At 42.1% G+C, this 18,392-nt stretch overlaps 1 protein-coding gene across 3 annotated transcripts in view; it reads right to left on the bottom strand.

Moving 5' to 3' along the window:
- SNX31 (sorting nexin 31) overlaps positions 1-18,392 on the bottom strand; it is a 128,163-nt gene that overhangs the window by 36,191 nt on the left and 73,580 nt on the right. For all 3 annotated transcript variants that reach the window (XM_030217326.1, XM_030217317.1, XM_030217333.1), the window contains 3 exons: positions 13,963-14,032; positions 7,745-7,834; positions 4,775-4,978 (listed from right to left, as the gene is read on the bottom strand). In XM_030217326.1, coding sequence (XP_030073186.1) covers positions 4,775-4,978; positions 7,745-7,834; positions 13,963-14,032 — 364 coding nt within the window. The remainder of the gene's footprint in view (positions 1-4,774; positions 4,979-7,744; positions 7,835-13,962; positions 14,033-18,392) is intronic.

Genomic DNA, 18,392 nt, shown 5'->3' on the forward strand with positions numbered 1-18,392 from the left:
CCATCCTCTACGAGTCCCAGTCGGGCTTCCGACCTGCCCACAGCACTGAAACGATTCTTCTAACCTTAATATCTAAATTCAAACTTGAAATAGCAAATGGATACAACATCATCCTCTTACAATTTGACTTATCCAGTGCTTTTGACATGGTTGGCCATTCAATCCTTACCAAACTCTTGGACAAACTTGGGATCGGTGGAAACATTATCAACTGGATTAATTACTTCATTACTACCAGATCCTATCAAGTCAAAGGAGCTACAAATCTATCATCCCCATGGTCATCAGAATGTGGAGTACCACAGGGATCTCCACTCTCCCCGATACTTTTCAACCTTATGATGATCCCCTTGGCCAGAATACTAACCAAACATGGTCTAAATCCTTTCATTTATGCCAATGATGTCACCATATATAGCCCCTTTAAATTCAATCTGAAATCCACGACAAAATCAATACTGCCATTACCACTCTAACCTCCTGGGCTAATGCTTTTAAAATGAAATTAAATAAAGAAAAAAACGCAGTGCTTGGTTCTCTCTTCCCAATACTCCCCTTATCTCCCGACTACTCTCAATACCCCTGATGTCAAACTCCCCATATCTGACAACTTAAAGATACTGGGAGTAGCGATAGACAGCCATTTATCTTTTGATAACCACACTAAGCTCACCACGAAGAAAATGTTTAATATGATGTGGATATTGAAACAAGTGAAGCCTTATCTCCCACTCAACACTTTCCGGAACCTGATACAGTCTACTGTTATTACCCACGCCGACTACTCCAACAGTGTCTTTTTAGGATGCAAAACCCAAATACTGAAGAGACTCCAAACTGCCCAAAACACGGCTGCCAGACTTATTTTTGGCAAATCAAAATTCGAAAGTGCATCACCTCTTCGAGCAAAGCTTCACTGGCTCCCCATCAAAGAAAGAATAAATTTTAAGATCAACACAATGACCCACAAGATCATCCATGGCGAATCCCCTGGCAACATGAATGAATTGATCGACCTCCATGCTAGAAACAGATCTATTCCTTCACAACTTATCTTAACCTACTACGCATCCAGTTTCTCCTTTTTGGGAAGCCAGTTTTGGAACGCTATACCCAGACCAATCCGATTAATAAACGACTTCTTGCCCTTTAGAAAAATGCTGAAAGCTCATCTCTTTAAGCAAGCCTACCCAAATGCCCCAACCTAATCTCGCCAACTTCCACCCCCAATTCTGTTCTGACTTAAATACCAACCTCCCATCCTTCTCTTTCCATCTCTCCTTAATTTTATCCCTCCTTACCCTTTCTCCCAAATTACACTATCCTATCCTGTCTACCCTCTTTTATCCTAGTCATATATTATCTAGCTCAACTTATCATACACTACTAAGCCCAACTTTACATTGTTTTCTACTCTTTTATTAAAATTCTATTAAGTTTGTATTTCAAATTACTATGTAAGCCGCATTGAGCCTGCATTTTGTGGGAAAGCGCGGGGTACAAATGTAATAATAATAACAGGGCATTTTCCCACAATATGAAAAACGGTTGTCGTTTGCCCTATATTAAAGAAACCAAAACTTGATCCTTCAGTCCCTGTACATTATCATTCAGTGTCCAACTTAAGCTATATCAAAAGTCCTTGAAAAAGTAGTCTTTATTCAACTATCCTCTTTCACAGAAAACAATCCTGGCACTACACCCCAGATAATTAGGTTTCAGATCACACTTTAGTATGGAGACAGTAATGGCAGCATTATTAAGTGAAAACTGTTGTCATCATAACAAACATTCCATAGTTTTAGCAAGCTCCCTTGACTTGTCTGCAGCTTTTGACCCAGTAGACCACTCATTCTCTCCTGTTTGTCTACCAGTGGTATTATGGTACAGTATTCAATTGGTTTTCTTCTTTTCTCTCTAATCGCACATTCATGGTTGTTACATAAGATTCTATATCAGATAATCAGTCAATGCACTGTGGTGTACCCCAGGGTTTCATCCCTCTTCTCTTTAATCAATTGCCGAGTCCATTAGCTTCTTTAATCCAAGGAAGGGAATATCTTCATATTTTTACGCAGATAATATTCTTCTAATTTATCCCAATAACCCATATTCACCTTCCATTGGTCCCCTTCAGGATTGCCTAGAGTCAGTGACCAATTGTTTTTTTCAGCAAAGACTAGTCATGATTAAGGAAAAAAACATTGCAAGTTGGTTTACTGGTTCCTATCAAACATTTTGGTACCACAATAAAACCTGTAGACAACTTTTGGTATTTGAGAATTATCCTAGAGTCCAGTCTCTCATTTTGGCCTCAGATACTGAATTTGGTTAGAATAAATTTTTCTATTTTCCGTCAGCCGCAGTCTGTTAGGCACTTAATTGACTATGATCGTTTTCACGTTCTTATTCTCTCTCTCTTTGTATCATGGTTAGACTATTGCAACATTATCTACGCTAGTCTAACCCACTCTGCACTGAAAAAAAAAATCTTCAAACCTTGGAAAACACCACCATTAGACTCCAGTGTCATGCAGGTCGTTTTGATCATATTGCTCTGTTACTCATGAAACATCACTGGCTTCCAGTGGAACAGAGAATTATTTTTAAAGTCTTGGTTCTTACATTCATAGCCTTTAGAGTTGGCCTACCAGAATATCTGTCAGTACTTATAGCAATGGGTAGGGTCCAGGGCCCCACTCAGCAGTCACCGTTAATTAATTGTATTATTTATGTTTTGTTTTCTTGAATTTTTAATTTTAGTTCTATCGTAGTTTTTTTTTTTAATTTTGCCTTTTTCTAGTTTATGCTGTTTCTAGTGTGCTTGGTGCCCTTTTCTGTCATATAAATTGGAGTTCCTTTCCATCATTTGTTTAGCCTGTAAACAGCCCAGCTCTGCAGTATAGAAAAATGTTAATAACTAGAATAAATTATAAAAATTAATAAGGATCTTTTCATGGTCATGAGCAGATATGTGGGGTTAAAACCCCTACATAGCACTAAGCAGCATTGCTAATCTGACATGAAAAATACAGACTCTGGCTAACTTCAATTTTCATGTAAAGGCCTGTTGTACTAATTGGTTTCAGACCTGCATTCGGACAGGAAGGACACTGTCAGATATTATCAAGGTTGCAGGTGGCAAAGGAGAACAACAACTGCGCCTTGATTATTGGAACAAACACTTCATGGTCAGAATGAATCTGCCGCATGACCTACGTGGTGTTTTGGTTCCCAAATCACAACATCGGGAATCAGCAAACCTGTTCTAGACTTTGAGGCTCGTTTCACCTCATGAAATGGATTAAAAAGCCTTTGTACAGACAAAGTTATCTGGAGCAGTTTCCAAAGGACTGCTGATAGGGGAATAGATGACAGCCAGATCCGAGCCTGCCATACCATGAAGACATCCTGAGCTCTTCACCTTGTTAAGCACGGCCTAACTGCCTGCCTGCTCCGGTCTGCTCATTCGATGGCCCTGCCTGCTCTAAACTGTCTGCACATCCAGAGAGAGACAGCACTCTATAGCTCCCTGATGAACTCCACCTCAGGTGTCCGCGAGGAAGAGAAGCTCCATCTTTAATCAGGTCATAAACTGTCTTCTAACCATAGTGCTGGGGAAGTTAGTTGCTCTCACTGTAGGACTTAGGGTATAAAGTGTGAATTCTCCTTACCTTATCTTGATAGGTATATAAATACACATTGCTTTTACCATCAGATGAGGTAATCTAGCTATTGTACATTGTTTCTGACACATATTATTTTCCTGCTGCCAATAATAAATTACCTTTCATCTTTATAATAATATCTGAGCCTTGTGTCAGTTCTTATCAGTATATTTAGGCTAAACGAAATTTGGGTCTATACTTAAGAGTGATGTCTCATTACACCAAATCTAAATTCCAGAGTGCTACTTCTCATATTTTTTCCATCGTTTATACTTAATACATCCCCTAATTGCCTGTCATCTACCTAAGGTGCAGTAACTGTATTAATATACAGATATTAAGCTTTAAAGTATTATTCTGCCTTACAGTTAGTGCAGAATGCTGCCACCAGATTAAGAACATAAGAATAGCCATAATGGATCCATCTAGCCCAGTATCTTGTTTCCAACAGTGGTCAACCCAGGTTACAAGTACCTGGCAGAAACCCAATTAGTAGCATCATTCCATGCTACCAACCCCAGGGCAAGCAGTGGCTTCCCCCACATTCATCTCAACAACAGACTAAATTGCAGGACAGAGAAAATTTGAACACGTTATGCTAGTGTTAATATTTTCGCATTAGCTGCTGATTTATTTTTCAAATTCGATTTAAGCTGTTGACTTGTCTTTAAGGCAGTCTTTGGATTGGCTCAGTCTTATTTATGGCAAGCTCTTATAATTTTATTGACCAGCCAGAAAGTTGAGACCAGAGGAGTGTGGATTGTTATTGGCTGTAGAAACACTCAAGCCATGTAGTCACAAGGGACTTTGTTGATAAATGGAGCAGCCAATTTGGTAGCTGGTTCCAATAGCAGAAAATGCAATTTCTCAATTTAAGAAGCAGCTTAAGATATACCTGTTTGCGCAGGCTTTTTATGGATGTTGCGTTTGTGTTTAGAATTTTGTTTGAGCGGAGTAGGTATCTCAGTATGTCTTTTTATGTGCTTTTAAATTGTATATGTTTTATTGTACCTCACCTGGATAATAAAGCAGGTTAAAATGGTTAATAAAATAAAATATAATAAAATGACTTGCTGGGTCACCAGCTTTACCAGAAAGGTACTTACCAGAAATGTGACCTGCCAGCACCTCATTCTGTTGATATTAAAGCTGACCTCTTCAACCTTGTTGCTGGGCAATGTGACACAACAGCTAATTTCCCTATTTCCCACACAAACCACAGCAGTGCAGTCTGGCTCTGGATAATCACTGGTACATGGATTTAGCTGTAGGTAGCCATAATGTTTTACTTCCTGCATCAGTTCTAGAAACTGCACCACAGAAAACAAAGTGTAAAAAACATCATCATTAGAAAAAGATAAGACTAGGTCTGTTAATTCCTCAAATACTTACAATGGTGATTCCAATTCTATTTAGACATGTACTCAGTTGCATTTTCATCTGTTTTGGTAATCACCATAACACCCTACACTATAGGGTAGGGTTACCATATGGCTCCAGAAAAAGGAGGACGGATTGAGCCAGCCGGGTTTTACTTCCATTGCTATACAGAACATTTAACATACCTAATGAAAAAGGAATCTTTAGGCCCCAGGGTCAGCCCAACCATTAGGCATATTATATTGGTTTAAGTTGGCAGCTTCTTTGCAGGGCCGTCAAGGCGGGGGGGGGGGGGGCAAAATTCCTCAGGACCGACCTCCAAGTGGGGGGGGGGGGGGGGCAGCCTCCCAACCTTTTTCTTGCTGCCTGCTTCTGGGTATGTTCTTTCCCTTCCCCGCCTCCCAGGACCCAGATGACTGCATGAGCGCGATATTGCGTTAATACAATCACCCAGGTCCTGACTCCTGGCATGGACAGGAACAGGAGAGATGCAGTCAAAGTAAAACAAGATGTTCCAATGTGGACTTTGCCCTCATTGGAGGTAATTCTATAAGGACCGCCAAGTTTTATGTGGCAAGGTGGCAGGTAAATGGTGGTATTTTATGCATGAAATATTATAAAGTACTGATTAGCAGAAATGAATAAGCCATGATTTTGATGGTGTGTACAGGGCCAGTACTAGCGCTTTTGGCGCATCTCCCCCTCACACACGTCCAGCATCTCCTCCCTTCCTTCCTCAGGGGCAGCAGAATACCTTTTTGTTTGGAGGGCCTAAGCTCTGCTCCCAGATACACCTGCAGTGCAAATCATATACTCCCTAATTCTATAACATGGTGCCTAAAGTTACATGCATGTTAGAGAATACTAGCACATACATACATACATAGAATGCACACTTATATGCGTATAGTATTTTACTATTCTATAATTTACACATAAAAGTCACTTAGCGCATAAGTGCAAGGGGCATACATCAGAGGCGTAGCTAGGTGGGGCACCAGGGGAGTGACCGCTCCACCAGACTTCGGACGGCCCCGGCGCCTATTTTTCAGGCGGTCCATCACACCTACGCAGTGTGCGTGTGCACCTCAATGCTTCCCCTGGTGTCACAACCTGGCTATGCTTCTAGCATACACATAACTAAGTTATGTGCTAAAGTGCCATATTTAGCCTTGAACCTGCTATAGACCTGCATAATTCAGGTCTACATTTAGGTGCATCTATGCTGATTTAGGCTAGCATTCTCAAACAGCATCTTGGCATTTGCGTTATAGAATAGCGCTCAGCCTGTAGCATCGGGACACCTACATCTTTGCACCCAGCTGTAGAATTGCTCTCAAATCAACCAATAAAAACTCCCAGCAACAGGTACAGAGCTAAAGTAGAATTACAAAAACATTTGGTTCAAACTCTGGTGTCACATCAGCGAGACCAATCCAAATTCCCTCCACTAGCAGACATTGAGAAGTAACAAACCCTTACAAGTAGGCACTCAAACTGCACTAACCTTACCTATGAAAGTCAGCACTATGCCTCCAGCTGGAAAAAGAGAATGAGTCAAAACAGACTCTATGGATTCAATTCTATAAATGGTGCCCAATAAAAATTAGCGCCAAGCGCTGTTCTATAAACAGTGCTCAGATCTAGAATAGCATTTTGCACCAGGATCTGCACCCAGTTTGGAGCATGAGGATTTACAAATTCTCCCTTATTCTATAAATCTGCGGGTAAATTCCAGAAATGCCCCTCCTGTGGCCGTGCCCCCTTTACGAATCCATGCATAAAATTCACATGTGGATTCCAGTACCTAAAGATGGGTGTGCAAATTTTAATTAATGCTAATTAGTGCCAATTGATTAGCACCCTATTGGCACTAATTGGCTCATTAATCAATTAAATTATGTGTACAAATTGAGTAGGTGCTCATATTTACAGGCCATTTATAGATAGGGCATATATGTTTAAAGAATCCTTCTTCCTTTATGGTTACAGGAGGATTGCGTAGAAATCCTCTCTTCAAAACCCACAACGCCAGCTTCGAGCGGGCGATATTTATTTATTTTATTTGTAGCATTTGTATCCCACATTTTCCCACCAATTTGCAGGCTCAATGTGGCTTACATTATGCCGTAATGGCAATCGATAGGTTTTCAGCATTTAAAAGCAGGGTTTGTTTGTGCACTGTTCTCCGAGCATCGGGAGGGACTAGCAAATGACCTCACTAACATTCATTTGACTACATTTAAATACAATTTGCAGATATCTTTGGAGCACACATTGTATCCTGTGCTAAAGCTCTCTGAACATTCTGCGCAGGTTAACGTCGGCACTAGTTCGATGCTAATTAGCTCTGCCAGTGTTAGGTTCTGAGCACTGGGGCTCAGGGAAGGAATAATGTTCAGACCTGGATCCTCAATCTATATTAGAAGTTATTTTATCCTTTCCAGGATGCAGAGCACCATACACTCTCAGGAGACATTTCAACCTATTAAAATACCTCTTGTTAGGTAGATTTAGACCTAGTTATATATTAACTAAGAAATAACTGAAGGAACTCATTGCTGTCTACAGTTTCAGTGACCTAGCACTGATGGATTTATTTAAACATACGAGATCTCACAGCCTTCGTTATTTTATTTTCTCTCTCCCATCCTGTTTCTCTTTTAAGTGCATTCCAGTCTTGTTTTTAACTTTACCTTGATTTTGTTGTTTGCTTTTTCTAGCTCAAGTTTCTGCATCTGTCCATGGGTTGGTTTAGACCAATTCCTTTCAATTTCCTGTACTGCCTTAAAACACAAAATGTACATAGCCATTATTGACAAGTTATAAGCAATCTTAGACAAACAGGGTGAGCCCAACATTCTAGACTGCATGTAGGTCAGAAAATGGATGTTTACGTCTGTGTGTGCAGACTATGATAGTATTTTATAAATGGCTTGTTGAACTTTGAATCTTTCATAAAAAGGCCACACAGAACAGAGGAAGCAACTTGGGGGGTGGGGGAATGGGGGACCTCACATACATGAAGAGCATCACCACTCTGGGTAGTGGTGTGCTGGTAAATTTTTAACTTGCTCTCTATCTGGGCTCGGCCTCACTGCCAGCAAAGTAAAATGGAGTTCAGGATGGGGCCTGAACCCAAATTTTAGGAACCAGTTGTTAAAGTCTCCATAGGGGAGTGGGGAGGCTACTTTAGCAACCAGCTCCCAACATTCTATCACATCATTCCAAGCAACAATAAAAAGAGAGAAATTCAAGGCAATAATAAAATCACAATAACATTTCCATAAATTTTCACCCACAGTAATCAAAAAGGCAGCCCAAACAGAAAATATGGACGAATTAAAATCAGGAGGCAGATCATATAAAACGGTAGTCTTTAATAAAGTAGAATGCTCCCAGGTCAATAGTCATCTGTGCCCGACATGGCCATGTTTCGCCAACAATACTGGCTGAGTCAGGGGCAATGTGAACCATCTGGTGTACGCAGCACACTTCACCTAGGGCCCTGTTTACTAAGCCATGCTGTAGGCACGCTAAAACATAGTGCGTGCTAATGCTAGAGACACCCATAGGAATTATAAGGATGTCTCTAGCATTAGCACCAGGGACGTAGCTACGAGGGGCCACGGGGGCCTGGGCCCCCTTAGATTTGGCCCTGGACCCCCCTGCCGATGACCCTCTCGACCTCCCCTTCCGCTGCCAACCCGACGTTGCCGTCTGCTACCTTTGCTGTCGGGGGACCCCAACCCCCGCCAGCCGAGGTCCTCTTCTTCCTTTGTTCTGTTTCTGAGTCTGACGTCCTGCATGTACAACGTGCAGGACGTCAGACTCAGAAACAAAACAAAGGAAGAAGAGGACCTCAGCTGGCGGGGTTGGGGTCCCCTGCCAGCAAAGGTAGGTGATGGCGGGGGAGGGTTGGCGGTGGGAGTGGGGGGGGGGTCGAGAGGGTCGTCGGCATGGGGGGGTCAAAGTTGTTGTTGTTGGTGGCGGCACCAGGGGGGGGCTAAAATGTGCCCCCTCACCTCGGCCTCTGGACCCCCCCTCCCGCCGAAGTCTGGCTAAGCCCCTGATTAGCACACGCTAAAAAGTTAGTGTCCCTGCAGCGTTGCTTAGTAAACAGGGCCCTCAGTCTGGTCCAGCTTAAAAGTGATATAGCCAAGTTTCTTGAACCTGGAGCTTCCATCAGCTGGTTCTCATTGTCCCCGACACAGCCAGTATTGTTGGTGAAACATAGCCATGTGTTGACCTGGGAGCATTTTATTTTATTAAAGACTACTATTTTATATGATCTGCCTCCTGATTTTAATTCTTCCAGATTGGATTTGGCGGATTCTTTGCCTTGTTGTTTTCCAACACCATATAGAAAATATAAAAATAATATAGAGAAAATTACAGCAGCTAGCCTACTGCATTAATCTAACTGAGAGAAGCCAATCCATGGAGCTTAATCTCTTCCATAGAATTCAACAATTCTAAAATGTGCTTAGAGTTAACATACAAATACATTTTTACCAAATTAAAGCTTGTCCCCAGTGCTAAAACCCTTGGATTATAAACCAGAAAGTCCTGGCACAGTCTGCACAACCTTTAACAAATCAGGAAATACGCATATCTCTGACCCCCCCCCCCCCCCCAAAAGCTCATTCATATGCAAGAAATACAGTCACAGGAGACTAGTATTGCAGTCAGATTGAAAAGCAAAAGTTGCTACTAGGGTAGTTCTCTGCATGACCATCTCTAGAGAAGATTCTAGGTCATTGGTCAGGCTCAAATTACTTTTGGCCTTTTCATAATGGTCCAAGAACACTCTTCCCTCTTCCAGGCAACACCAAGTATTGAGCCCTCACTATCAGTGGCAACATTACAGGTAGCATTCCCAAAACTTCCTCGAGGTACTTCCACACCATATCCACTGTGTACAATTCTGGTCGCAGAGTTTCAAAACAGATTTAGTGGAACTGGAAAAGGTACAGAGAAAGGCAACCAAAACAATTAAGGGGATGGAAGGACTCTCATATGAGGACAGGCTAAAGAGGTTAAGGCTCCTCAGCTTGAAGGAAAGATGGGTCAGAGCAGGGCCACCAAGAGACTGAGCTGAGCTGAGCTGGGCTTCCGCCCCCCAATCGTCACCGTCCCTGCACCCCCTCCCCCCAGGATTGCCACTGCCGCAACTGAGGTATCTTGGGGCTGGCGGGGATCCCGAGGTCCCGCCAGCGGAAGAATCCAGTGCTGCTCTTCACTCCATGCCTGCCCTGCCCCAGCGGCTGCTTTTTTTATTTCGTCACATATGTTCGGTTTCAAAACTGAGCGTGCACCTGAGGGGGATAAGCAGCCACTCAGCACGGCAGTAGAAGCAAGCGAAGAACAGCGCTGGAGGGGGGCCCGGTGCCGGAGTTCTCTCTCTCCTGCTCTTGTCAGGACTCGATCATTCAGAGCCCGTCAGGAGCAGGAGAGAGAGAGACCCCGGCACCAGGCCCCCCTTGGAGGCCGGACCCAGGGAATGTTGCCCCCTCCTGCCCCATCTCGGTGGCCCTGGCTGAGAGAAGATACGATAGAGGTCTGTAAAATCCTGAATTGTGTGGAATGGATAATCATAAAAATCAATTGTTTACTCTTTCAAGAAGTATGAAGACTAGTGAATACTCTATGAAGTTACATAGTAGCATATTTAAAACAAATAAGAGAAAATATTTTTCCACTCAGTGTACAGTTGAGTTCTGGAACTCATTGCCAGAGCAAATGGTAAAAGCAATTAATGTAGCTGGGTTTAAAAAAAGGGTTTGGAACAAATTCCTGGAGGAAAAGTCCATAACCTGTTAAGGTAGACCTGGGGAATGTTGCTGCTTATCCTTTGGGATTACGTAACAGGATTTTGCCACTTTTTGGGACTCCGCCAGGTACTTGTAACCTGGATTGGCCACTGTTGGAAACAGGCTAATAGGCTAGATGGACCTTTGGTCTGACCCAGTAGGCAAGCTCTTACGTTTTTACATAACCCTCCTCTCTCAAAGCCATACAGTTTTCTTGAGCAGTAGAAACATGCTAGATTCTACTGATGTAATTCCAGCAGCAATGGAGTACCAAGGGCGGGATGGTGACAGTAGTCTGCCCCGGATGCAGGCAATAAGGGGGTGCATTGTCTGTAGAGCTTGGGCTGTGCAGACAGCAAACCTCACATAGCAGGCTTTCATTTCTATGGACAGCACCTGCTGGAAAGATACAGGAATGCTGAAAAGAGAATCTGGGGCCAACATGCTTGGAAAAATAAACTGACCAGACAACAAAAGGTAGGAAAGTGTTAGCTTTGAGAAAAATGCATTACGATGTCTGTATTTTGTTCAGTAAAAAGGAAACATTTTTCTGTTTTTATTTCTCCCATGCTGCGGTACAAGCTTACTTTGATTTCTTGGGGTTCCATGCTGAATGTGTGTGTTCATATTTCTATTTCGAATTTGTGATCCCTTGTTCTATATTTGGTGAAAGTCTATGACCAAGCTGGAGAGGTTTATGCTGCTATTAAATCACAGTCCTATTTTAACATTGATTCAAGACTCTTACTACTAATCATTTCTATAGCACTACTAGACGTACGCAGTGCTGTACACATTATAGGCAGGTACTTTCTCTTTCTCTAGAGGGCTCACCATCTAAGTTTTGGTACCTGGGACAATGGAGGGTTAAGTGACTTGCCCAAGGTCACAAGGAGCTGCAGTGGGAATCGAACCCAGTTCCCCAGCATCAAAGTCCACTGCACTAACCACTAGGATACTCTTCCACTCCCAAGACTCTTACATCATCATTACATCTCCTGGGATTTTTGGAAGAGTTTCGTTCATCACGCCACTCCTCCCCTTTTTTGACTTTTTTCCTGTTCGTAGCAGATCTTGTTTCTCCACCTCGGTGGTTGCTATTAATCAGATGACATGAGAAGCAGAATATTCATATATATTTTCTTGTATGGTAATTTCCATGGAGAAATGTGCTAGTTCTGATCTGCACTTGTTGTTGGGGGGAGAATAGGGCTTTTGTGGATGCAGAGTATGTTTACATTTAACTTATAAGAGCTGCTATACTATGTCAGACCAAAGGTCCGCAAGGGTCATGTATGCACTGGGTCAGCGTACATGAGCATCAGCCATTAGTGCTCCCTTTATTCCCAGTGTGGTCATCTGGTCATTTATGGCACTTTTTTGTGGCTTATCAAACATATAAATGACAAGTGACCGACTCACCCGCAAATGCGCAGTAGAGACTTCCCTCTCTGTCCCGCCCTCGCATCAAGACGTGATGACATCAGAGGGCGGAACAGAGAGGGAAACGGACGCTGCAGCTGGAGCCTGGAGACGAAGCAACATCGCCAGCGCACTAACCTCCACCCCCCCCCCCATCCCTGACGTCGCCACCACTCCAGGCCCCCTCCGTATCGGGCCCCCTGCACTGACATGACAGCGCCTCTCACCTCCGTGTGGAAGCGCTGCAAGCAGCAGCACAGCGAACTGCTGTTGCCTGCAGCGCTTTCACACGGAGGTGAGAGGCGCTCTCATGTCAGTGCAGGGGGCCAAGCAGCGGTGAGAAGGGTAGCTGGACATGGGGGGAGGGCAGGGGAGAGAGCAGGGGGGGAGGCCAAGGGAAAGAGGAGGGCTGCTGGACATGGGCAGTAGGGCAGGGGAGAGAGCAGGGTTGCTGGAAATGGATCGATGGAGGGGAGGGGAGTGCAGGGGAGAGAGGAGGGTTGCTGGACATGGGGGGAGGACAGGGGAGAGAGCAGGATTGCTGGACATGGATCGGGGGAGGGGAGGGCAGGGGAGAGAGGAGGTTTGCTGGACATGGATGGATGGAGGTGAGAATTATTACATTTTGCAAAAGCCTGTTTTAACGGGCTTAACAGCTAGTTCATTAATAAAACAGGTCTAGACCAAAACGTCTAACTTATAACCCTGGGTGTTTTTATTTTATTCCATTATGGCAGAAAAATATCCACGTGTTAGGAATGCCTAGATCCTACCCTTCACACACCCCTAACATGCCCCCTTATGATTTGAATGCACTTCTCATGGACTTCATAGAAAAATGTCTAAAAATTGGTTTCAAAAATACCAATTTGGATGTTTTTGTGAGGAAAATGTCCAAATGCAGATTTATGCCACTTTTTGGACATTTTGCTCTTCTGAAAATGAGCCCCGTAGTAACCTAAGGAACTTTGCAAGTCTAAGCGTTTATGAGCCCCAAAGTCTTGCTAATCTATTATGGTACTGGAAGAGTAAAACAAGCTTCCTAGTAATATTAGGTTATTGTTGAATACAGTTGGATTAAAACCAACAACAATAAAAAAACAAACAAACAGCTAAAGGTCCTTCTGTTTCTACCGCCTTTTGGTTTAACTTCTATCTGATTTGGCAAGCTGTCTTTTTTTTCACTTTAATGTTTTTTACTCTATTCTAGGTTGCATTTTATTAATTTTTTTACCTTTTATTTGTTGTGATTGATTTGTTTTATATGGTTATGTTTATATTACCGTGTATGTTCCAGTTGTAATCTGCCTAGTGATAGGTCGAAAAGAAAGGTGTTAATAAATAAATTACAGACTTAAGCAGTTTCATTTACCTTATTCAACACTGCAGATAGTGTATGAAACTATGCAACCCTTTTACTAAAACTTACATGCTGCATGCCCTATTTTATGCCATTGGGCCATGTGGCACCTAGCGCATGCTAATGTCCATCAGCACGTGCTAAGCTTTAGTAAAAGGGCCCTATATAAGCCTAAATTACTGGTTGGCCTTTGATAGTGAAAATCAAAGAAAGATTTCTAGTGAAGGACGGCTGTCTGCTGGCTTTTTGTGTTACTTTTGACACATTCTTTCCTTTTACCCCGTTCATCATCAGTGTACTGTAATGGGATACACTTTACCTGGATATAGATTAGGTTCACAGCAGCTGTACAATGCATAAGCATTTTGTCAATGGAGGGATTCATATACCTATAAAGTATAAAAAGATTGCCTATGAAAAAGTCAAAACCTTAAAATTAATACAATGTTATATTATTTATTTGGATTTGCTCACACCTTTTTCAGTAGTAACGGAATGTGAGTTACATTCAGGTATACTAGGTATTTCTCTGTCCCTGGAGGGCTCACAATCTAAGTCTGTACCTGAAGCAATGGAGGGTTAAGTGACTTGCCCAAGATCACAAGGAGCAGCAGTGGGATTTAGTAGCCTCTCCAGTACTATGTAAGCCACATTAAGCCTACAAATAGGTGGGAAAATGTGGGCTATAAATGTAACAAACAAACAAATAAATAAATAAAATTTGAACCAAGCACCTCTGGATGTCAAGATCAGTGCTATAACCACTAGGCCACTCCTCTACATATGGTTCCAAGATGAGAAAAAATTATTCATCAGCTACTTTTTAAAGAGAATACACTGGGGGGGGGGGGGGGGGGGGGGGGTCCTATCTGGCTTCAGACCTGGGTATGGAACAGACAGTTCTTGTGTCCCTTCTTGATGATCTGCACAGAAACCGTGACAGGGGATCTGCCTTGATACTAGTGTTGCTCAATTTCTCAGCAGCCTTCGACACCGTGGATCATAATATCATGCTTACAAGAATTGCAGAATCCGGTATCAGTGGCACAGTATTTACTTGGTTCAAATCCTGTCAGACGACAATTAGTTCTGTTCAGCAACAGCACATCATTACCTTGGGCAGTGGACTGAGGGGTGCCACTGGGATCCATACTGTCTCCTATTTTATTTAATTTATTTTATTGTATTTGTATCCCACATTATCCCACCTATTTGCAGGCTCAATGTGTTTTGTTAACATTGTCATTGCAAGGTGACATATACATTTAATGTTGTGTAGAGGTTAAATGAGGGTAAAAGAAGAAGGAGAGGAGTGATTTAGGTAGCTATAGTAGATGAGATATCTTAATTGAGTGGATTGTCAGGTGGATTATTGTGGCTATTAGTTCTCATTGTATGCCTTATTTATTTATTTATTTGCATTTGTATCCCACATTTTCCCACCTTTTTGCGGGCTCAGTGTGGCTTACAATACATTGTAAATAATGGAAATACAGTTTGTTACATTGCGATTATGGGTTACATTGTGAAAAGTTAAGAAGATAGAGTCAGATCAATCACCTTTGGTGCGTAGAAACTATAGGATAAGACGTTGGGGAATTGCTACAGTGATGGAATAATAGCAGGAGAGCGATGGGGTAAACAGTTTTTATCTATGGGTAGATTGTTGGAAGGGAGAGAGTACATGGAAGTGGAGCACGTGAGGTAATGTCTTGAGGCATTGTTGTGATGTGTATGGGATTTATATGTTTTGATCCTTGCGGTATGCCTTTTCGAAGAGATAGGTCTTCAATTGTTTGCGGAAGTCTGTCAACTCGTAGACCGCTCTCAGGCCGCGTGGTAGTGCGTTCCAGAGTTGCGTGCTTTTGTAGGAGAAGGTTGATGCATGTAATCCTTTATACTTTATGCCTTTGCACTTAGGAAAGTGGAGGTTGAGGAACGTTCTGGATGATTTTCTGGCGTTTCTGGGTGGCAGGTCTACTAAGTCAGACATGTATGCAGGGGCTTCACCATGAATGATTTTGTGCACTAACGTGCATATTTTAAAGGTGACACGTTCCTTGAGTGGGAGCCAGTGTAGTTTTTCACGTAGTGGTGCTGCGCTTTCGTATTTTGGTTTTCCGAAGATGAGTCTGGCTGCTGTATTCTGGGCTGTCTGAAGTTTTCTCATGATTTGTTCTTTGCATCCTGCGTACAGTGAGTTGCAATAATCCAGATGGCTTAGTACGAGTGATTGTACCAAGTTGCGGAAGACAGATCTTGGAAAGAATGGTTTTATTCTTTTCAGCTTCCACATGGAGAAGAACATCTTTTTTGTTGTGTTGTTTGCGTGAGTCTCAAGTGTAAGGTGGCGGTCAATTGTCACTTCAAGGATTTTTAAATTTTCTGAGATTGGCAGGTTTAGTTTGGGTGTATTGATGGCGGTAAATTTTGATGTGTTGTATTGCTGAAGAGATATGTCTTAAGAGATTTGCGAAAGATAGTTGTTTCGCTGATTGTTCTTAGGTCTGTAGGCAGTGCATTCCACACTTGCGTGCCCAAGTACGAGAATGTGGTCGCATGCATCTGCTTGTACTTTAGTCCTTTACAACTGGGGAAGTGCAGGTCGAGAAATTTGCGGGATGATCGTGTGGTGTTTCTTGGAGGCAAGTCTACAAGGTTTAGCATGTAGATTGGGGCGTCTGTGTGAATGATTTTGTGTACAATTGTGCAGATCTTGAACGTAATGCGTTCTCTAAGTGGGAGCCAGTGAAGCTTCTCTCTCAAGGGTTTTGCACTTTCATATTTAGTTTTTCCAAATATGTCTTCCTCAAGCCTCTGGCTTAGCTTTTTCGGTCAATGGACATAAAATTCTACATCTATGCTGATGATGTGCAACTACTCATACCCACTGAACCAAATCTACCCACAACTTTGAGTAAACTGACTGCCTGCCTAACCGCAACTCAGGAATGAGCAAACAGCAAACTTTGCCTGAACCCAAATAAAACAGAGATTCTTTGAGTACCAAACACAAGTGGACAAATACCAGACTTCAAAATACTTTTTGGGAAGTATGAACTCCCCTAAAATCACAGGTCAGGAATCTTGGGATACTGCTAGACTCATCACTCACTCTGATCCCAGAAAATTCAAACAACCTTCAAAAATTGTCTCTATCATGTACGGCAGCTACAAAATCTCTCTCTATATATTGATAAGACGAATCTAACCACAGTGGTCCATGTCATGATAATATCATGACTAGGCTTCTGTAATGCCCTGTACACTGGCCAAATCAAAAAGAGTTTGTATCAGCTCCAACTGATTCAGAATATTGCAGCATGACTGATAGAAGGCTGCAAGTGACGTGACCACATCACACCCTTCCTGCAAAAGCTACATTGACTACCAGTATCTTAACAGGGCTAAATTTATAACTCTATGTTTGATTTTCAAGGTCCTCAGACAAAATGGGCCAAGGTATTTAAAGTATAAGTTAACCCTTTACACACCTTTAAGACCTCTAAGGTCCTCTGAAGGATCATCACCATTTGTACCCTTGTCAAAAGAAATAGTATGATGTGATACCCGCCAGCAAGACTTCTCAGAAGTAGCCCCCATGCTCTGGAATTTACTCCCAGAGGGGCTACATATAACTTGAGACTACCTCTACTTCAGATAGCCTGTGAAAGCCTGGCTCTTCTCCCAAACCTTTAATACATAGGGTGACTGACAATATACTCATTCTGCACCTGGACTAGCTTGCTACACACACTGTAACTTAGATCAGTTCCTTATCTCTTGCTTCACTAAACAAAGAACATGCCATGAATTAAGCTAACCATCAAATTATCCCAACTGACTCTAACACGTATCTTGTTCCCATCATATATCTGCTCTTGGTCCCTCAGCTATATGGTAAAAGCCATATTGTAGAAAATCTTTAGCATCATATCTATGTTAGTTGAATGTTCTAATGCATGTTTATTAGGTATATTATAAGTATTATGCTAACATTTTACTATATTTCTGGTATTTGAATTCCAGTGCTGTTAAATTTGTATATTTTTAATACTGTTTCACGGTAGTTCTATTATTAGGTTTCAATTTACTGTTTTCAAGTTTACCTCATTTATTTATGTTTATTCTTAGTTATTTTACTATTGTTATGCTGTTAACAAAATTATAAGTTTTATGTTAAACTGTACCTGCTGTACACCGCCTTGGGTGAATCTCTTAATAAAGGCAGTTAATAACTCCCAATAAACAAATACCTTTATATAACAGAAGCATTTGGTTCACTCCGTCTGTCCATTTGTGCCTGCCTATTATGCTTTCATAAGTCTTACTTCATCTGTGGTTATCTCTTTCCCATTACTGAGACCCCTTTTTGTCTCTCTCATGCATGCTTGAAATCTATTCTGCCACTGTTTTATTTCCTGTAATTTCTGCTTGAAATCTGTGTGCAGTTACAAAAATACTATATTTCTCAAGTGAGATTGGATATACCACTCTATAATTGTTTGTTTGCTAGCATTGCATTTGCAGGGTGTAGGCAACCCAGACGTGGACAGTAGGATGATTAAAGACTGGAATCAAGTGGATCCATGTCTCCATTATGTACTATATTTGACAAAGATTTGTTGGAATCTGCAGTGGAGGAGCAGGTGGAAATATGGAATAGTAAACTTAAAAGTAAAGTGAACAAGATTATTATTATTTCTACTGCTTCGTAGACAGACGAACACAAATCCGGAAGTATGAGAT

Source organism: Microcaecilia unicolor, chromosome 1 (genome assembly GCF_901765095.1).
Source record: "Microcaecilia unicolor chromosome 1, aMicUni1.1, whole genome shotgun sequence".
NCBI classification, from domain to species: domain Eukaryota; kingdom Metazoa; phylum Chordata; class Amphibia; order Gymnophiona; family Siphonopidae; genus Microcaecilia; species Microcaecilia unicolor.